A 20,424-nucleotide genomic window follows, 5' to 3' on the forward strand; every position below is an offset into this window, starting at 1 on the left:
AGGAGTGCTGGCAGGTTTGCGCTGCTCCGGCGTGGCCCGATCCAGGTTGTTGTGTGCCGTGTCGCTGAGGATGTTGAGCTCGATGGGTGGCACGGCTTGGGTGCCCACACCCACGCTCTTGGAGAACTCACTCTTGGAGAGCAGGTCGGGCCGCAGGCTTGTGTGTCTTGGCCCGGTGGCGGTAGCGCTTGCGGATGAGCACAAAGGCCACAGCCAGGATGGCCACCCCCAGCACGCCGGCGATGATCTCGGCGATCTCCTCGGGGCCCAGCGCCCACTGCGTGGGCACGATGGCAGGGGTGATGATGGGCTGCGTGCAGTAGCGCCCTTGGTAATCCGATGGGCAGATGCAGCGGACCGAGCCCTGGTTGCTCACGCAGCGCCCGGCGTTTCGGCATGGGTTGTCTTGGCACTCCTCGGCCAGCTTCTCACACCTAGTGGGGTAAAAGAATGGAGACAACCACTGTCAGGCTGGGAATGCTGCTAAAGCTCCGTCATTGTACTCAGGGCTCTGACTTATGCCAGCCAAGGATGCTCCATCCTGGTCTGCTCTCCCTGCCTCTCTTCTAAGAGGGCCGTGACCCTTGACTACAAGCTGATGCTTTTAAAGGAGGGTCCTGTTTTCAGTCATATGCAACCAATTAAACCGGGGTCTTCCTGCCTCAGAAGAGTATTTGGAGTTTCCAGGGCTAACGCTGCAGAGAGAGATGCTCCCATCCTGTTAAAATAGGGAGTCTGGGGTTGCTCTGAGAGGTGTTAACTTCTTATGAAGTCTCGTATGTCCTCCAGGCTTTGTGGGGTCTCAGGGTGATTTGTGGATGTCTGTGGGCTGCAGCAAACATTTGGGGAACGTCAAGCCTGAGAAGTGGTGGATGGGCATCCTTGCTGGAGGGGATTTTTTGGCATTTTTAAGGAGCCTCTGCAGAACTGAGACTGAATTTCTGACTCTGCCCCGCTCCACCCCACACATCTTTCACATTCCCCAAGACTACAGGGGACCTTTCCTTCCAACAGTAATGATCTCCCCATTCTAGGGGGAATGTGCAATACTTTCTTAGCTTTCCTTCAGTCCTTATTTTTTTTCCCCACTTTTCTTGTCACCAAACAAACTCAGTGAAAATTGGGCTCCTGTTGTTTCTTATTCAGTGTTTCAGGGTGTGTGAGCAGCTAGGTGCAACATGCAGGCTTTGGCTGGAGAACTGGTGATTTTGGGTACTACACTGCCACCTAATGCTCAGCTACCTACCTATATTCTGAGAGTTGCATGGATAATGTTTGCCTGTGAGTTGATTCAAAGGACGAGCGTTTGTCCTGGCTGGATGGCTAAGGCAGAAGGATGAACTGGACACGATGCTGTTTGAGCCTGTGCTGGGCATCTCTTCTCAGGCAGGACAGAGGGTTGGGGGATGTGTGTGGCTGTGGCAGGTAGCGCTGAGCAGCAGAGCAGCCTCAGGGCCTGGGTTAATTCTCTAGCTGCAGATATTTGGCAAAATATTTGACATTTCATATATGGGAAAGGTATCCAAGCTGTAACAGTGACTGTGAGAACTTCAAAGTGATATGAGCCATGGGGATCAGGGCCGAAGCCACACGCTCTGACACCCAGTGATAACAGGGATGCGTAGGCTATTGACAGGAGAGGGCAAACAGCACCCTGCACACACTTTTCAGCATAGCCCACTGTCCTGAGCAGAGCTTTGAATTGGATGAATTGACGCTGTGACCTGGGGCAGAAATTCCCTTTGGATGAGCCCTGCAGAGCTGGTCCTGGGCAGAAACAGCCTCTTTAGCACTTGGCAGGTGCATGTGCCAGCTGCTGAAGGTGAGGGAGGCTCATAGCTGTGCTAGCCAGCTTTGAACTGCACCAAGCACAGCATCTACAGGCGTTCAAGGCACCTGGGAGGAGAGGAGATTTTTCTTTTTTTCCCTCCTGCTTAGAGGAGATGGGCACAGAGTGGCAATGACCATACGATGGCAGAGATATTGATGTCCTGGTCTGCTCAGCTCTGCCTTTAGACACTTCTCTGCTGAACTGCTCAGGTACATGCAACCTGCAACCAAGCCTAGAGTGTCTGGATCTGGTGAGCTCCAGAAATGTGCAGTGCTCATTGGAAGGGATCATGTTTTCAGCCCACCATGGGAGATCACTTGTCCCAAAGCCTCCCCAGAGCTTACCTTTCTCCCAGGTACCAGTCAGGGCAGTGGCAGGAGTAGCCGGTGGCAGAGAGAGTGCAGGTTCCTCCATGCAGGCAGGGCTTGGACTCACAGGGACTGTCCCCAAGCTCACAGTGTTCACCAGAGAACAGCCCGGGGCAGATGCAGGTGTAACCTGGAGAGAGTGAGAACGAGCAATACAGAAGCCATGTCCATATGGAAGAACTAGCAAGAACAGGGAGGAGCAGTGCCTGGTGCTGATGGCACCCACAGTGGGCTCAATCTGTCCACCTTGCAGGTGCCGTGGAGCTCCCAAGCAATCTATAGAGGGCTGGTGGGGACATTATAGGACCTGGAGCACTTGCTGGAGGCTGGATGGCCACTGTGGAGCACTGCCATGACACTGGAGAGTTATTTAAGCAACAGGTCAAGCCTGTTCCTTCCTGACACAGACCCTCTCCTGCCAGGAATGCATTCAGGGCACAGCTTTATTGCTCAGAGAAGCTGAGAGACAAATTCATGTTAAAGGAAGGGGAGCCTGCCTGACTGATTCACAGTTTCTGACTCTGCTAAATGCGATCCTCTGTACCTTATTGTTCTCTGAAGTTTTTGGTCCTGCCAGTTCTTGTGGTATGAAGTGCCTGTCCCAACACGTCAGGTTTCTCTTGCCTACAGGAGGTGTCTGCTCACAGCCAGAGAGAAACCCGGCATAGCTGGGGACTTTGGAGGGGGCTGCTGCTGTTTGTGTTTTTGTCTGCTATTTGGTGTAGTCCTAAGCATGGGAATGTCCCTGGCTGTGCTGAGCTCCTGCTAGTCACTTGGCTGGTGGTGCCGTGTGGGAAGTTCAGAGCCTCCACCTTGCAGCACACTTGAAAAGTCGTTGCTACTCATTCACAAGCTGAACACCCCTGCTCCAGAGTGCAGGGTGAGTGAATGTAGACCTGTTTCCACATGCGTGTTAGTGATTCTGCAGCAGGGACATGCCAACACTCGCGTGGCAGGTGCTGGACATTGCCTGTAGGGCTCTGTGTCCCCAAACACATGTGTTCCTTGACGTGGGGGCTCACATCTGTTGGCACCTGCTGTCCTGAGCACTGTGGTTGATGTGGTGGCTGGTCTGGCTTTGACTCTTTCCACCCAGATGCGTTCTCCCACGGCCACGTGGCTTACCTGGGCTCACTTGCACAGACGTGTCTTTGCCTGTGCATGTAATCCCATGCCTGAGATCCCTGGGCAGAGCTTTGTGCAAACTCACGCTGCACACCCCTGGTCTCCAGGACTGAGCTCACAGTACTCAAGGAAGCCAAGCACCCAGGATAACCCAACAAACTTAATGTCCCTTGGGCAGCCTCTCCCCCCTCCAGCAGTGTCGTGTGTGTTTCTGCCTGGGGCTGTGTTCCACAGGCTCTTCCCTGGGCAGCTGGGCCATTTGCGGGAGAAGTTGGTCACCTTGGAAGGAAACCGTGGGAAGAGCACTGGGTGGTCATTTGATTATTAGTGAGGAAGGGATTTTCCTCCTCCCTGCTCCCATTGCATGCCTTCTGCAAAGTAAGCAGGTGATGCCTTGCCTTAAAGCAGAGATGAGTTTTCACTTTGTAGGTTTTGTGCCTACTCCAGCTCAGCCAGAGGGATTTTCTGTGTGGAGGGTCTTGGGGGTAAGGCTGAGGGGTGAGTGCTGGCCAGGATAACTGTTCAGTACAGATGCACCTCGTGTCAAACAAGTTCACCTGAACGAGGCAGCTGCTGAGTCGGCAGGGCTGGGAATCTTGTTCCCAGAGGCTGCAGGCAGGGCAGGAGGAGGAGTGCTCCCTCCTCCATCCTCTCTTGCTTGCTGGGCAGGGTGTGGGCTTTGGCAATGGCCCCAAACAGCACAGAGCTGCAGGAGGAGCTTCTGCCTCACACAGCAGCCTGGAAAGCACCCGTGTGCCCCAAGGAAGGGCCAGAGCATGGACAGCATCTATCTTGATAGAGGGGGCGTTATGAGGCACAGCCCTGCTGTGCTGGGAGCAAAGACATGGGCATAGGGCAGAGACACAAGGGTGGACAGCACTGTGAGTGGTTTGTCCCCCTGAGGCCACTGCAAACTAGCCCTGACCCTGTGATTCAGTGGTGTGACTGTCTTGGGCACAGTCTGCTATCAAACAGCATTCAAAACAGTTGAGCATATGTGCCTTGTATTAGCCTGTGACTCTTGGATTTGAGCTTACGGTTTTCCCAAATCCCTTCCCATAGTTCTGGGGAGTAACTGACTGCAGTGGGAGGGCACCAAGATCTTGGCTTGTTTCTGCCCAGATACCATCACTGCATGAGCCCATCTTGCCTGATTCCAGCCTCCCTAATGGTTCCTTAAGCAAAGGGGACTCGGAGAGGTGGGTGGAATTTCTATTTGCATTGGAGTTCTTGGCAGCTGCGCTCTCCTGGGTTATGCACACTCCTTAGAAACACCTTTCTGCCCTCCGGGCCATGGTCTGCTGGTGAAAGCCAGGATGATGATCTCATATCCCACAGCTGCTGCTCTGAGTCAGCTATCACTTGAGGTCCCCTGGGACTGGGGACCTCTAATTCTCCTCTGGAGTAGCTCGTTGTATAGGGATGAATGGAGAAGCAGCATCTCTCCCTCCCCTTTCTGCTTATTGCTCTCCTATTGCTCTGTGTGGGATGTTCACTTACCTCCTCCGTGAGTTTCGGAGCACATCCCATTGTTGAGGCATGGGTTGCTGCTGCAGGCACCGGTTGGGGAACAACACTGTTTTATCCCAACCTCCTCCACGACTTCCTTTGATTGCCCTTTCCCAGGCAGGAGAACCACTTCTCTACCGTTGATCGCAACCACATCCAGGCAGCCTCTGAACCCCCACATGACTCTCTGGGACTGGAGCGACTGCCGGAGGCCCCCAAAGAACAGGTCTCGTCTGCCCCAGGAGACACTACAGGTCCCTGGCAGCTGAAGAGAAGCATTTCCCAGGCCATCGACGAGCAGGCGGACAGACGTATTCTTCACCTCCAGGAAGACTGAGTGCCACTCGCCGTCACTCACAAAACGTGAGGATGAGAGGTTCCCGGTGTGGTTCCCCCGGCAGCTGTACCCAAGATGAGGCACTCCATTAACCATCTGCAAAACACATCCCAGAGATCACGGTTAGCTGTGGTACAGGTGGCTGCTGTTCGTGGAGGCTTTCAGCCCTTCTCTTGCTGCTTTTTCCCCTCTCTCCCTGCCTAAGCATTGAGAGTTGAGATGAATCCCAACTTTCGAACTCCAAGAATTACCAGCTAAGCAAATGCAGCCCCTTTCACCCATAGTGAGCTATGCATGGATCAATCAAATCTTGTTTAAGTGACTGCAACCTCCTTTATTTTACAGAACACCTTCATCTCTCCGGTACAATTTCACCTGTGGTCCTTCCCTGCAATCTTTGACCGGTGTGCAGGGAGGGAAGCTCATCTTTCCATGTAACAAGGTGCAGAGCCATGCTCCTGCAGCTGTTCACTCCTTCACTCCCCTTCCTGGCCCTAATTGGAGTGCTGGTATTCAGACTATCTGTTAACTCCATCACCAGTCACAGATGGACCCTTGCTCTCGGCCACGTGGCCCTTATTCTGTTCTTGCTGTCTCGTTAGTGGTGGGGAAGGTGCTGGGGCAGTTGTTCCTTTGGCATGGGTGAGGATGCTGAAAGGACCTCACCAAGGAAGAGCACTTGCAGGTTTCTCTGGAGGAGGTGAGGAGGAGTTGGGAGGCAGAGAAAGGAATTACTGTTGTACCCAGCTTCTAACCAGTATGCTGGAAGGCCAGGCCAAAGGTATTACAATCCAATTCTTGATCTCCAGCAGAGGAGAGGGAGAGAAGAGCTGCCAAAAGTGAACCACACCGGGGCATTAAACTGAGATGTCAGAAATTCCTATTTGTGGCCCAAGATCCATCTTTAAAATTTGTATGAAGAAAATAAAGGTTAGCTGTATTTTTTGAGTGAAGTCATCTTTATCTCCCCAGTGCTTTATTGATAAAACTTCTCCCGCGTAGAAGCCAAGAGCCTATGGAAAAGGAGAAAAGAGATGGAACAAAATGTCCATGGACAACCTGCAGAGCTTGCTAAGTAATATCAAGCAATTCGTCTCAGGCAAAAGAGATCTCTATGGGGGGCATTAGAGGCAGGAGTGGTGACACTTGGAAGAGGCTAGAAGAGACGTGATTATGGGCTACACTGAACTCTAGAGGAACCTACAGATGATACAGTGGGGCTATTCTGGAGGGGTGAAAGCAGACCAGGACTACAGTTAATTCTTGAAGAAACTTAATTTCCAGTAGGAGGAGAGAGCAACTGCTGAAGGAAGGAAGAACTAGATACAGCTGGCATATGCTACGGAAGGGCCTCAGGGCAATGTGTGTAAATCTCTTTGCACAATTGGCAAGTGCACCAGAGAACTTTGTCATTTTGCTTTATCTGGAGGAACATGATTTCACTTCAGATGGGTCTGTAGATTGGGCTTATCAATTTCTGGGGCTGGGAGACAGCTGAGAACTCGATTCCCTGGAGCAAGAACTGACAGGCTGCCAAGTCTCACCCAGCTTGCCTGGTTTGCCATCCTCTTGCTGCAACCTATTTTGGAACATCAGAAGAGTTTAGTGATTGGAAGAGTGATGATATGCATACCCTAGGGAGAGCTCATCCTCTTCACCAAATCTACAAACTGTCGGTTATAGTTTTGCCAAAGCTTTGGCTCGTACCTAGAGTACTGCAGTCTACAAAGCTTAAAATCTTGAGAAATTCCTTCAGTTTTTTTCAGGCTGGATGGTCTAGAAAAGATTTGATCCTTAAGATACTGTTAATAAAGTAGAGTCAGGGAAGGAGTAATTCATAGGCAACTTTTATGATGGAAGCTTTTCCTATAGAAAAGCCTGTGGAGACATTCAAGTTCGGGAGATCATGGGTACACTGAGCTCCATGAATAATCAATCTTTTCTCCCTGTGTGTTAGAGCTGTCTCCGTAGAGCTTTCTACCACCTCATCCTTTCTGAGCACCATTCGGAGTGTTGGACTCCTGATGAACTGTTTGGCGAGTCTCCTTCCCAGAGATGGGGCACAAAGGTAGATGGCCTTCTCAAGAAGTAAATTTTTTCTCATCAGCCCTTTACCAAGCGGCTTAAAGTCATGCTTGGAGATGAAGACGGGACATATGGATGAGGTTTCTCTGCTCTTGTGCTTAAGGAATGATGGCTGTGGCAGCAGGAGCTTGCAATACGAGGTTTGGGCAGGTCTCTGGGTGTTGGCTGCTGTGCAGCTCTCTGCCTGTGTGAGTCTTTTATAACAGCGGAAAGAAAAGTATTTCAAAATAGGAAGACAGGGTTGTGAAACCATGACAAGGGATGAGGGAATTCGGGGACAGGATGAACACTTCCAGGTAGGTTACAGTGTGTAGATCTCAATGTGATTAGTCTTGGGAACAAATCTCTGTAAGCTGATAAGTATGTCCTGTGATCTTGGTCTCCTGTTAATCCAATTTTAATTGATGAGGAATATACAAAAAACTTATTCTTTAGTCATCTGCTGCTCTCCCGCTGCTCCAAAGTGGAAGAGAGAGATGATCTTTGAATGCTGGCTCGATTCAGTGTGCAGCCAGGTGAGACAGCAATTAGACCAAAATGTGCCTGGCTCTGCAGGTGTCTTAAAGAATGAAACCACCTGAAGAAAGTGGATGAAAAGAGCAGGGGGTTGAGAAATAGCATTTAAGACTTCTGTTTTGTCTGTTCTGTCCATTACTTTCCTTTGATTAGATGCATCACCTGACTGGCATATGCTCTGGTGCAGGTAGAGGCTGGTGATATTCCCAATTGCAGAGCTCAGCTGTGCCCTCCTCATCTCTGCCCTTTAGACCAGTGTGGTTGCCTCCGTTGCACGGGGCTGAGCCAGCTGTGGTATGGCAATGGTTTGTGTGTTCAGTAGGAGTCTGACTCCACTCCTGAGGTCTGGAGGGCCCATTGCTACAGCAGAAGCAGGCTGCTCTGGGGAAAATTCCACCTGGTAAATTCTTTGCCCTGAGAGGTGTGATATAAGAGATGGATGGAGAAGCAAGCCATAAGGAAAGGTGGTGAGGTAGATCTATGGTTTGGGTTTATGCTGCCTTCACATCAGAAACTAGCGTGTGTGTTCACAGATGTAGAAAATGATTCATTAGTTGTGGTTGCAGCAATTGCCAAACTGTGCTTGGCTCTCACTTGTCTTCCCAAGATTTATATTTTAACTAGTTGAATTACTAAGGGTATGTATTATGGTATCTTTCTGTGATTCCCTTCCCCAAAGGAGTTAAGATTTATGGGTTTTTTTGTTTGTTTAGGGGTTTTTGTTTTTTGGGTTTTTACACTGAAAAGACATCTCAGTGCACAGCAATACACACCTCCAAAGTGGCATGGTCAGTCCCGTTGGCGTAGAACACGATGGCGTGCAGCTGGTGGGTCTTCAGGCGAAAGTGCATGTGCCAGGAACCAACCTGTGAGTGCTGGTACCAAATGTAGCTGTGGCCACCAAACCTCACAGCTGTTCCTGGAAGCAAAATGAGTGAAAGGTCTCATCTTTGTCACACTTTGAGCCTATGAACAGTATCAACCCTTGACTCTTTTCCCAGCCTGACATCATAAGTGTCCAGGAGCAGTCCCATCCACAGCAACCCATGTACAGCGCCAATGTGGAGTTCCCAGTATTTCTTGTATGTTCTCAACTTTAAAACAGCCCTGCAATAGCAGCCTGGCTATTTCTGTACTATAGCACCTCCAAGGTGCCCTCAGCATGGTCTACAACACCCTTGAATAGCCTTAATAAATCTTCATATTATTGTATGGTATCTCCCTATCATTCCCACCAAGTGATGCTAACCTCTCTCCCCTCTCCCTCCATTTCTTGAAGTAAGCTAAAGTGAGCGTAACAAATATACTTTATCTGGCTTTCCTCAATTTTATCAGTTATTCTGTTCTTTGCTGAGTCTAGGATCAACACAGGAACTCAGAGATCAAAATTCTGATCACTGAGCTTCATTACCTGCTAGGTATGGGTGACCTTTCCCAATGAAAGAGACAGATGTTGCTGGTATTAAATGCTACAGGAGATTAATTAAGAAAACAGACTGTGTGAAACTTTCAAGCTCAGAGTCTAGATTTGGCTTTGAAATTGCAGGCAGTTGTCAGTTATTGGGCAACCCAGCTCCATGGAAAGTCCAGGTGCTTTACAGTGTACTGAAGGAAAAAACTAATATGCCTGGGATTATAGGGTGGGACACTACCAGGAAGGATTGCTCACCATTGCAAGAACAGATCTGCTCCAAGCTGTGCCGTGGGGTGAGGACGCTGAGTCGGGCAGTGCTGTACGTTGACATCATGCCTGGATCCAGCTGGATGGTTTCCTTGCAGACGCGGTGGGCGCAGTCTGCCCCGTGACATGGCACATGAATTGCCTTCTTCATCCGGAGACCGACAAGTTGGTCCATCTCCCCAGCTGACACGGTGATCTTATTTGCGAGGACCCGGGGCTCATACAAGGAGCCGTGTGGCTCTCCAACAGCCAAGAGCAGGTCCACTCCGTCGGAGGTAGCTGCAGGCTGTAAGCTGGCCATGTGGATGTTTTGGCGGCGGGTGACAAGGACATTTCCCAGAAATCTCTGCAAGTTGCGCCAGTGATCCCCCACAAACTCCTCAGGGGAGAGGTGGCGGAAATGTAGCACCACTGCCTTGTCCAAGGCCTCCTGCGTGAAGCACCACACGTGGACGTTGACGCTGGTGGTGGCTGTGAATGTACCATCGCTGACTGTCACGTTCAGAAGATAGTGGCCATGGGGAAGCTTGTCCCCAGCAATGATCTTCCCATCTGCAGCCCCAACGGAGAAGAGCCCCTCCTGGGGCACTTCTGCCACCAAAGTATACACCAACGTGTCATGGGGGTCTCGGTCTGTGGCATGGATCTTGCCCAGAACGCCGCCTCGGAAGGCTTCCTCATTGGTGGTGATGAAGATTTCCAGGGGAAGGGCTGAGGGAGCATATTGGCTCTGCTCAGTCACTTGGATATTTATAAACGCGGATGAGGACAGGGGAGGGATGCCGCTGTCAGAGACCTGGCAAGGGAAGGAGAAGGATCCATTAGTGCAGTCTTACTGTCACCTCACCTGACTGGTCAGCTGATGAAGTCTTGTGAAGGAGGGTGCCTTGCAGGTAGCAGTAGATAGCAACTGTCAGGCAGTGGGTTGGCGATGAAGAAGAAATGGGAAAAAATGGGCAGCAGTGTTGGACCTCTGCCTGGAGGTGGCCCCAGGGAAATGGCAGCCCGCCTTCCAGCTTGGAGACGGATTGAGACCTTCTGTTAACAGAGGGGTCGTGCTCGTTACCCTGTGAGCTTATCAGCAGCTGAGGCACACCTGAGTGGCTCTGATCTCTAAAGATGATTAATCCTCAGGAAATATTGCCAGTCTTTGGGGTTCCAAGCGTAACCGAGTGTACAAAGGTATAAGGCAGTTACGCGTGTCAAGATGTTTGCTCACCTTCCGGACTATTTATGCCTGTGTCCTGCCTCTGACAATGTCTGTCTAGCATGAGTCAAGGAACCTCAAAATAGAAAAATCCGAATAATCAGATAGTAGCATAAATCTCTCCCTAATCTGAGGCAGTTAGTGGTTGAGGTTTATAATGTAATAGTACCTAGCTTTTATAGCAACTACTGCTACTGAAGAAGTATTTAATGTTATTTTTTTGCTTGTAATGGACTATCCTTACTGACAATATTGGATATTAATTAATTCACTCTGCAATAATAGAAATCCTCTTGGAAGAGGAGCTTAAACTACTTCTTAAACGACAAGGATAGTTGGAGAGAGTTTGTCGGACCAGTTCCAGGTCTTGCTTTAAACTGGAAGTCGCTAGAATGATGCTGGAAAAAGATCCGTCTAGGGAAACTGCTGACACAGTATTTCTCATGATCATATTTTCTGATTTTATTAATGCCGAAGCTGGACCTCTGCTTCTTATGGGTAGACTGTGTGGAGAAATGAGCTCCACAGCCGAGTCCAAGCTGCACGGTTTGTGCCTGGGTAGGTTTTCTCCAAAACCAGAGAAGTTGCCATCCAGCTGTGCCACCCTAATCTCATTTTGTTGCTGCTTAATCTGGCTGGGGAATTCAGATACCAGGACAGTAAGGCAGGCTGTACCTGGACTTGCAATAGGTACTGTTCTTTCATTCTTCGGTTCAGGACGGATGATGTCACCAGCAGACCATTTTGGGTGACCTCAAAAGCTTTCCCATCATTGCCCTGGGTGATCTGGAAGGAATATGGTGGTCCATTTTCTGAGGAGTCTCTGTCGCTCATAATCAGCTCCAGGACGCTTGTACCCACGGGAGCATTCTCCTGAAATGGGGAATGATGTTAGTGGAGAAAGGCAAGCAAAGAGAAAAGGCCCAGGGGAACCCACAGTGCTCTGAGAGCTGCTGGATGAGGAACAGAGAAACAAATCCCACACTCCATGTGCATCTCTACTACACTGGGACTCTGTGCAGCAATGGCAAAGACGCAGTGGTGGCAAGAGACTCCCTTTCATGATGTTACATATGTGGCAGCTAAGTGTCAACAGCTAAGCTAATGTCCTTGCTTTCCCTTTGAGTCATACCAGCACAAGAGAAGATGAAAACGCATTTTGTCCCTGTTTTGTTCTGAGTACATACAAGGGGTTTGAGCCTAAGCGACAACTGAGCTGCATCTGGCAGGTGTGATGATGCTTGGGGCCTGGTCTTTATATTGTGATGTAGACATGGTCTACTGCAAGGGAGAAAGGGCTATAGGTCAGACTTGGAAAGTGTGAAAAGCTCTGCGCTCCCTGTGCTGAAAAAACACAAGCTGCCTGAAGCTATTGGAAAGAGAAAATGGTGTTGACAGAATATCTGCCCCTGCAGATGCTACTGTTTTTTTTGTGACAACAAACACAAAGAAAGAGAGCATGTGCTTCGCCACTGGTCCGCCTCTCTGCACCATCAGCAGCCCATGGACGAGACCCTTAGTACTGAGACAGACTGGGAGAACAAACCACCTCGTGGCTTACCTGCACCACCACGCTGTAGTTGAGCTGGAAGAACCGAGGAGGGTTGTCATTGACATCAGACACATGGACACGCACAGCAGAGTCGCTGAACTGGGCAGGGTGGCCGTTGTCCGTGGCTCGAACTGTCAGGGAATAACTGGGAATCTGGAAGATATGTAGTGTGTGATTACTTGGAGAAATGGAGGAATTGTGCCTTTTTCATGTTGACAGTTTACTCTGCTGCAGCTTGTTGAAACGCTTGAGGCTGTGCATTGCACCATAACATTAACTCTGCCCTTGGCTGAGGCTCTCTCTCCATAAATCTCAAAGCACATTGCTGAAGAAAATCAGCCTTACCATAGCTGCAGAGAAGGGAAACAACTTGCCAAAGATGGATGAGACTAAGCTGGGAAAATATTTGTCAGTAGTGGCTTGAGCAGCTACTGTTCTATGAATGATGGTCCGGATGACTTTCCACCTCCTCCCCCAAACTGTTTTCTGTAACGCTCCCATGCGGAGAAGCAGACACCAACCATGTTGGTTTCCAGTTTGGGGCTGACTCCCACCCTGCCAGCTTGAAGCACCAGTGGAGGAGACCAAAGCCCAGAGTTGTCACTACTGAAGCTATATTCCCTTCCCTAAAGCCCAGCCTTCCTAGAGCACGATCTGTAAGCCTAGAAAACGAATGAACGAAAGGCTTGCCTTTTGCTTACAGTATTAGGAGTAGATCATTCAGAAAAGAGGAGGTAACTGTGAACACACTGTGCTCCCTCAGCCTTTTGGGGCACATCTTCTTTAGCCTTCCTGTTCCCGTTTTTTTGAACTCACCTCCTCCCTGTCCAGATGCTTGGCGATGCTGATCTGCCCGCTTTTGGGTTGAATGGCGAAGTGTCCCAGAGGGTTCCCTTCCACGATTGAATATGTGATCTGATTGTTCATTGCTCCATCCAAGTCATCAGCTGATACCTGTTAAGAGAAAAAAAAAACCCACAAACTAGTCCTCCCAGCTCAAAAAGGCCTTGCCATGAAGGAATGGGGGAAGGACCTCTCTGTCATTTAAGGGTACAGGGCTGAGCTTGTCTCAGATGAGCAGGAGGTAGGAAGGTGGTTTACGGAAGTGTCATTATTTTTTTTTTATCAAGGTAAAATTCAGCACAGCTACGACAGTTGTTTTCTGCTTTTTTCCTTTCCTGATTTTACAACCCCTGTGATGGTAGTAGGCTGGGCAGGGAAGTCCATGTGGAAATACTTTGGGCTCTGCTATTCTGCCCAGGGAAGCTTCTGCCTTCCCTAAGCCACAAAGATATTGGCCTTCTGCAGGCATTTTAGCTTTCTTGGGAGGTCCTCAAAGCTCCTGAACTCACTCTTGGGTATATCAAAATTTCCCTTAAAGATGTCTTACAAGGCAAAGTGTTCTCTCTGTGTCAGGAATTCTGGCAATCATCCTTTTGTAGAGTCATGCATGAATGTCACAAACCAACTGAGGTGGCTGTATCCAGGGAAGTGTAAAGTGCAAAAGAAGAGTAAATGATTCATAGCACAAGTAAAAGAATAGGTAAAGACAGCTGGCCTGCTTCACGATCATACCGTTAGGATGATTTCTCCAACTGCAGCATCCTCCCTGATATCAGCAAAGTAGGGATCTTGGGTGAACTCTGGTGCATGGTCGTTGATGTCAGTTATGTTGATCACCACCATGGTCACATCACTGAGAGAAGCCGAGCCCTTCCTTGTGCCCTCAATGGATAAGTAATACTCATGACTTGCTTCAAAGTCCAAGCTCCCATTTATGTATAAGGCACCTGCATTGGCAGAAGGATAGAAAAGTAGAGAAAGTACTTTGAATGAATGGCATGTGAGGTTTCTTGGAATATTGGAGATACACTGAAGATTGCTAAACTGCCAGCTGAAAAGGTGCTGTTGACTTGACTTTGACCTTCTCTGGTTACATCAGGATATTGAAGGTCATTGGCATCACATAAAACAAACTATAATTGAACTGATTCTGCTGTAACCTGCCTCTGGAAGGTGTCTAGGAATCTTGACTGGAGGAGATCTGGGACAAAACAGGATGAGAGTCCCACAGTGCTATTGAAAGCTGTGGCCAAGACAGAAGTAGAACATCACTGAACTGTGTCATAGGCACGATAAAAAAGTATGAGAGGTAGATGCAGGCTTGTACAGCAGAAAAAGGTGTGGGGCAAGCTGCTGTATCTTGTGACACTTGGGATGCCACATAGAAAGAAGGAGGCTGTAAATCTCAAAAAAATTAGTAAGGAATGTGAATTGAAGACATAAAGTGAAAGCAAGGGAAAAATAAACAAACAAGGAAGGGGGAGAGAATGTGCCTGTGTACTTCAGTGCTTTCCTGGGTCAAGCTCTGAAGCTGTCAGAGAATTATTCTCTGGAAGTGACAGTGTTCCATGTCTTTTAAGATGTAGAGACTAATATGAAGATTGGCGTAGAAAAAAGCAAGACCCTTGCAGACAGAGAAGCTGAGGAAGGCACCATGGATGAGGATGTTGCAGCCAGGGGCAGAAGGCCATTGATTACGAAGCCAAGGGAGTTAACATTGGCCTTCTGATAACAGCTCTTATCAGATCACTGTGCAAACAGAGGAGTGCTTTATTTGGCTAGTAAACCTGGCTCAACACCTGCTCATGGTTAACACACCGGTGTTATCCACGTTCATTGAGTGCTACCTAATAAAGCTGCCTGTTACCTGGGGCTGCAGGTTCCTTGTGGGATCAGGATGGAGAGACTTTTAAAATGAAACTACCTTTTCCTGCATTTTGAAGTAGAAAAAAGTCCCTGTCCTGTTCTCTGTGTATTTCTCCTTCTCATGGACTGATCTCAGGTCCCAGACATATAGCAGGAATCTGTCCATTCACTTCAGTGAGATTTGGATCACTCCTTAAGTGACTTGCCTGGCAAAATTCAGGGTCAAAAACTGTATTCCCTACCCTTGTGCTGGCTAAAGGCAGAGGGCAGAAAAAGTGCAAGCCAAGTGGAGGAGAACCAGAGAAAACATATACAAGCACAGCCTTTGATGTTGGGTCAACCTGGACCTGCCTGGGCATGAGATGATCTTACCTGTGTTTGAATTGAGCTGAAATTTCCCGTGGTCGTTGCCATTCACAATTTCATACTTGATCTCGGTATTTTCCGCGTTGTCCCTTGTCAAGGCTGACAAGTTGAGGACTTCCGTACCCACAGCCACGTCTTCTTTCACTATGGCCACGTATTCAGGGGCCAGAAAAACTGGCAGATATTCGTTTAGATCCACAACAGAGACAGTGACGGTGCCAAGAGCAGAGAGGGGCTCTGGGATGCCCCGGTCAGTAGCACAGACTGTCAGCTCGAATGCTGAATGCTGTGAATCCTTCAGAGGCTTTTCCAGACGAATCACCCCTGTGGTTTCCTCAATTGAAAAGTGTCCATTGGCAGAGTCAGACAAGGAATAAACCACCTCAGCGTTAAGACCTGGAAGGATAAGGGACAGACTACATTAATTTGTGGATAGGAACGCTGCTGGTTTTGTGAGCTTAGTTTTAAATCATTAGGACTACATGTACTTAATGACCTCAGATTTCTAGGGAAAAAGGAGACTGTATGAACACCAGGTGTGCCCTTGTCCATCTGTAGGTTCAGTCATCTAGCCACCTTCACCATCCTCCATCAGCATCATCTGTCTGTATTTATTGGTGCTTCCCGTTTTTAAATCCCTTCTTTTTAAAAGTAATTTCTCTTCATATCTGCTTTCTTCTCTGTCATTGAAAAGTCAGTCTCTGCTGAGGAGGTTTATAGAAAGGAGCCTTTCCTATGTTTCTGAGAATCTTCACATCCTCAGAAGGACCACTTCATCCATATCATCTACCTCATCCAGATCTAAAAGTCCTTCTTTCCTTAGTATGTTAATTTTCAGTCTCCATATTTGGTTGAGTTTCTGTCTGGTTTGGATTGCAGACAAACCATGTGTCACGTTTGTGCTGTGCATGACGGTTACAGTTACTGAGCTTGTCCTCGAAGTCCGTCTTTGTGTGTTTCTACAGATACTGCACTTCCTACAGGGTCACAAAAATGCTGATGCCAGGCTGCTAGTCAAGAACGTGCCAGTAATGAGTTCCAGGCACATCTTCGCCAAGATTCAATCATCTATGCCCATTGCTGTAGACTTTCCCTAAGTTTCAATGGTTTCTACTCAGGATGAAAGATGAACTCTCCTAAAAAGTAAATCCCGTTCTGACTCACCTTCATCAAGGTCCCTGGCAGCAACCACAGCGATAGGTGTCTTTGTCGTGGTGTTGTCAAAAACAGCCACGGCGCAGTGACTGGGGAAGAATCTCGGGGCGTTGTCATTCGTGTCCTCGACAATCAGCATTATATCTGCCTGGCAGGAGCGGCCCCCGCCATCGGTGGCTTTGGCAACGAGATGGTACAGGGGTTTCTGTTCGCGGTCAAGAGGTGCAGAAGTGGTCAGTTCCCCTGTCAGAAAGAACAGAAGATGATCTTGTCTCCTGCGACTGCAGCCGCAGCCTAGGGAGAGCTCAGAGGTTGAAGAACGCTGCTTTCCTGGATGAACCGTGGGAGACAAGAGACTGGGTTTGAACATCATTTGTCATCCAGCTAATAGTGGGGATGTGTCCACACCACATTGCTTGGGGCTATTCTCAGATCCCTGCCAGCCGGTGCCCTGGCAGGGCTTGGCACGGGGAGTCCTGCAAGTCAGGCTGAACTTCATGCAAGGGATGCCGTCATGGGATAAAAGCGCTCGTAAGTAAATTGTTCTTCCAAACACCTTTATAAACCCTGCTGCATTACACTTTCCACAGTGTAATGAACCACAAGTGATCTCTAGAATGATCATTGTGTCTCTCTGGGCAAATAATGATGCCTAAGACCCAATCAGACGATTTTTAGAGTTTAGGTCTTTGGCCCAAGCCAAATACTTGCTGGTCTCTCCTCCTTCAGACCTGGCTGTTAGCATTAGTGTTTGCCCTTCATTTTAGCAACACTAATGCCTGCATTTGTAAAGAAAGCTAGCAAGAAGATGCAGAGCTCACTCTCCTCTATACCATATCATGATAAACCTGCCTTTTTGCCTTTCCCTCCTAGCTTGGGAGAGCTGGAATGAACAGTCCTTTTGTTTACTTGAGAGGAGATAAGGGTTGAGCCATGCCGGTAGCTGACATTTCTTGGGAGTGGGTGAGGAAGGGGATGGAAGCACCCTGTTGCCCAGCTCTCACCTGTGTGTGGGCCCAGCCGGAACTCCTCTGCGCCAGGGCCGTGGAGGCTGTACGTTATCTGAGCATTGCTGCCGACGTCGGGATCTGTTGCTGATATTTTCAAAATGAAAAGACCCGGCAGAGCATCCTCAGAGACTCTCCCACTGTAGAATATCTGACAAAGACAGAAGGTGGTATTGACATCTGAGCCATCTCCAGAATACCTTCATCCCGTGTGAGGAAGAGTGGGCTAGCAGAAGCTTCGTAGAGAAGGATAAACTGTGTGGTTTGTAGGGGAACACAACGTTGCTGGCTGCCGGGGTGTGGACTGGGCCCAATGAGCTCATTTCACACAAGCCTTTGAATCTCCTTTGGGAAGCAACCACCTCTGTTCTTTCTCACCATGGGTAACATCCACACCAGCGATCAGCTCTCTACAGTAGCAAACCTCCTGATGGGAATCTCTCCACTTAGCAGGATATAAAACTCCGTAATTTACATGCCCCTACCCAGGAGGCTTCCTGGCATTGTTTATCTCCAAAAATTATTCTTCATAATGCTTAGGCGCTCACTTAGAGCTGGCAAATATGCTTGGAGGCTAGATTTAATGTTCTTACTTGACACGCAGCTTAATTAAAATTGCTAAGCATAATCAAAGCAACAGGATCGTGTGAGAAGAATTATGACAAGCCAAACCCTCTTAACACGCTCTTTCTGTCCTTTCTTGCTATTGTGTTCTCTCCTTCCCAGCCACTTCCCTTGTGCCCCCGATGTCCCAGGGCAGATGTCTTACCTGGCCACACTCAGGGCTGTTGTCATTGATATCCAGAACAAAAATTTCCACTTCGGTGGTAGCCTGAAATTTCCCATCAGAGGCCATAACCTTGAGGAGATATTTCTCTGTATCTTCTCTGTCGAGAGGCTTCTTGGAAGATATTGTCCATTCACCATCAATTTGGTTAACTGTGAACTGTCCCAGTGTGTCTCCTTCTAGAAGGGGGCAGGAGGCAAGGAAAAAAGGTATTTACTGAGTGCTGAAAAGCAGAAACAGTAAGGAAAGGGGTGCAGTAAGGAAAAGGCAGAGCTGGGAATACCCTGCCTGTTCCTCTTATTCATTATCTGCAAATTACACTGGAGGGAGGAAGCAACTCCTGATGGCAAAAATGTCTCGGTAATGTTCTGCAGATGTGCGTATTCATTGCCAAAACCGCATTGTCTCACCTTCCTGAAGTGTGTCGGTCTTTCTTGGTGCATGTTTCTAAAGGGATCTGAGAGCTGCAAATACCCTGCAGACATTGGTTGGATCTTACTGTTGCAGTACCATGTATAGTTGTACTTCCTCTTAACCTATAGATGTATTTAATATACAGCTGCACTTTCTGGGTCAACTTTCTGATTCTACAAGAGCCAAATGATGAGAAACAGGTAAATCCAGACTAGGCAGGCTCTTCAGTCCACCAGATCCATGCCACTCCTCCTGATGTTACACAGAGTAGATTTTAAATGGGGTGGATGCTGCCTCTGGAGAATCGTTGTCTTCTGGCAAGGAGCGTGTGTCCTCTGATGAACCCACACCGCTGGGCAGAAGGAGGGAGCATGTTAGGTAATGGGAGGCAGTGAAGAGAGCTGGCTGCAGGGCTTGTTTGTGTAAGCCTCCGAAGGGCCTCGGAAAAATTAAATTCACTCTCTTTCTGCTTATATTTGCTCTGCGGTGATGAGGCAGTGAATCAGGAGGCACGATGAGACCTCTGCTAGCCCTTCTTCTGATGCTGGGAGATCTCCAGCCCCTGCTCAGACTTAGTTTCTGTGTGTTTGAAACCAATGTGTCTGTGACCCTAAGCTCTGTGCTCACCTCCTCCTTTCTTTTGCTGCAGCCGTGTGCTGTGGTTGGTTACATGTTTATGGTAGGGTTTGATCTATGCTTGTAAGAACACAGCAGACTGTGTATGGTGTCTACCATTAATGTGAGGTGCGTTCTCTCAGGTTTAAAGTATCTGGGAGTCACTAATACCTTTAGGATGGCAGAAATATGAATACATAAATGGGTTAAATCCTTCCTCCCAAAAGCCTGGAAACACCTAGGCATGCCACAAACCAATTGAAAGTACCAGCATTCCTACCCTGTTTTGGATGGCTACAATAACAGATAACAGGCTGCAGCATGATCTGGCTAAATGTTTTGACCCTGAAGGGTCCTTATTTGAGTTCCAACAAACATTTTAATTTGAAGTATCTGTTCCAGGTTTGAGAAAGACCCTTTGGGGTCAAAAAGTACTGTAAAATCAAGCTTCTACTTGTGCAGGCGAACAACAAACATTCCGGTATAATTTTTTTGGTTGTTTTGCTGCAGTGGTTAATTTTAATTGACACAACTGATGTTTCAGGGATGCAAGAGTCATCTTTAGTATTTCTTGTTAAACCCTCACTAAGACTGACGACATGGCAGTCTCAGTGTGGTTAACTGCAGCCTTGTGAGGTCTACTTGTTTGCTAATTCGGAGTCTAAATGACTTCATAAGAAATACATTTAACACTAGGAATATACATATGAATCCTATGTGCATATATATATAGTTACTTAAAAATACAGGTAGGCTGCACATATGTGCGATGTGTAAACTGATTGTACTACTTGCAGGAGAAAAAGCTATGTCAAAAGCCATGTCAAAGAACTTACACAGAGATCACAGTAGCTATGCAAGAAAATACCTTTCTTCTTGCCCTACCACCACTTCTGTCCTTCCAATAGGTATTACAATTACACTATCTTAATTATTCCTCTGTTAAGAAAGTGTAAATAAATATATCTACAGCACTGTATGCTTACTTAAATCTATTTTATTTATTTATTTATTTCCAAATATATAGGGCGATTCAGTGGTGAGACAGTTATTATAATGATAATTCCACCCACTGCAGTTAGTTACTAGAGAGTTTTTGATACCCCAGACTCATTTAACTGAAGAGTCCGGCTCATGACAAAGCTCGGGCTTCATCTCCT

General features: G+C 48.1%; 1 protein-coding gene across 1 annotated transcript in view; it reads right to left on the bottom strand.

Moving 5' to 3' along the window:
• Positions 1-20,424, bottom strand: part of FAT2 (FAT atypical cadherin 2) — a gene marked incomplete at its 3' end in the record, with an annotated part of 56,686 nt that overhangs the window by 1,177 nt on the left and 35,085 nt on the right. The window contains 14 exon segments of the mRNA XM_009872294.1: positions 9-151; positions 153-434; positions 2,176-2,329; positions 4,825-5,266; positions 8,545-8,690; positions 9,441-10,248; positions 11,335-11,532; positions 12,221-12,364; positions 13,028-13,165; positions 13,787-14,001; positions 15,293-15,682; positions 16,451-16,684; positions 17,446-17,599; positions 18,218-18,414. Of these exon segments, the coding sequence (XP_009870596.1) occupies positions 9-151; positions 153-434; positions 2,176-2,329; positions 4,825-5,266; positions 8,545-8,690; positions 9,441-10,248; positions 11,335-11,532; positions 12,221-12,364; positions 13,028-13,165; positions 13,787-14,001; positions 15,293-15,682; positions 16,451-16,684; positions 17,446-17,599; positions 18,218-18,414 (3,645 nt within the window).

Source organism: Apaloderma vittatum, unplaced genomic scaffold (assembly GCF_000703405.1).
Source record: "Apaloderma vittatum isolate BGI_N311 unplaced genomic scaffold, ASM70340v1 scaffold30666, whole genome shotgun sequence".
NCBI lineage: Eukaryota > Metazoa > Chordata > Aves > Trogoniformes > Trogonidae > Apaloderma > Apaloderma vittatum.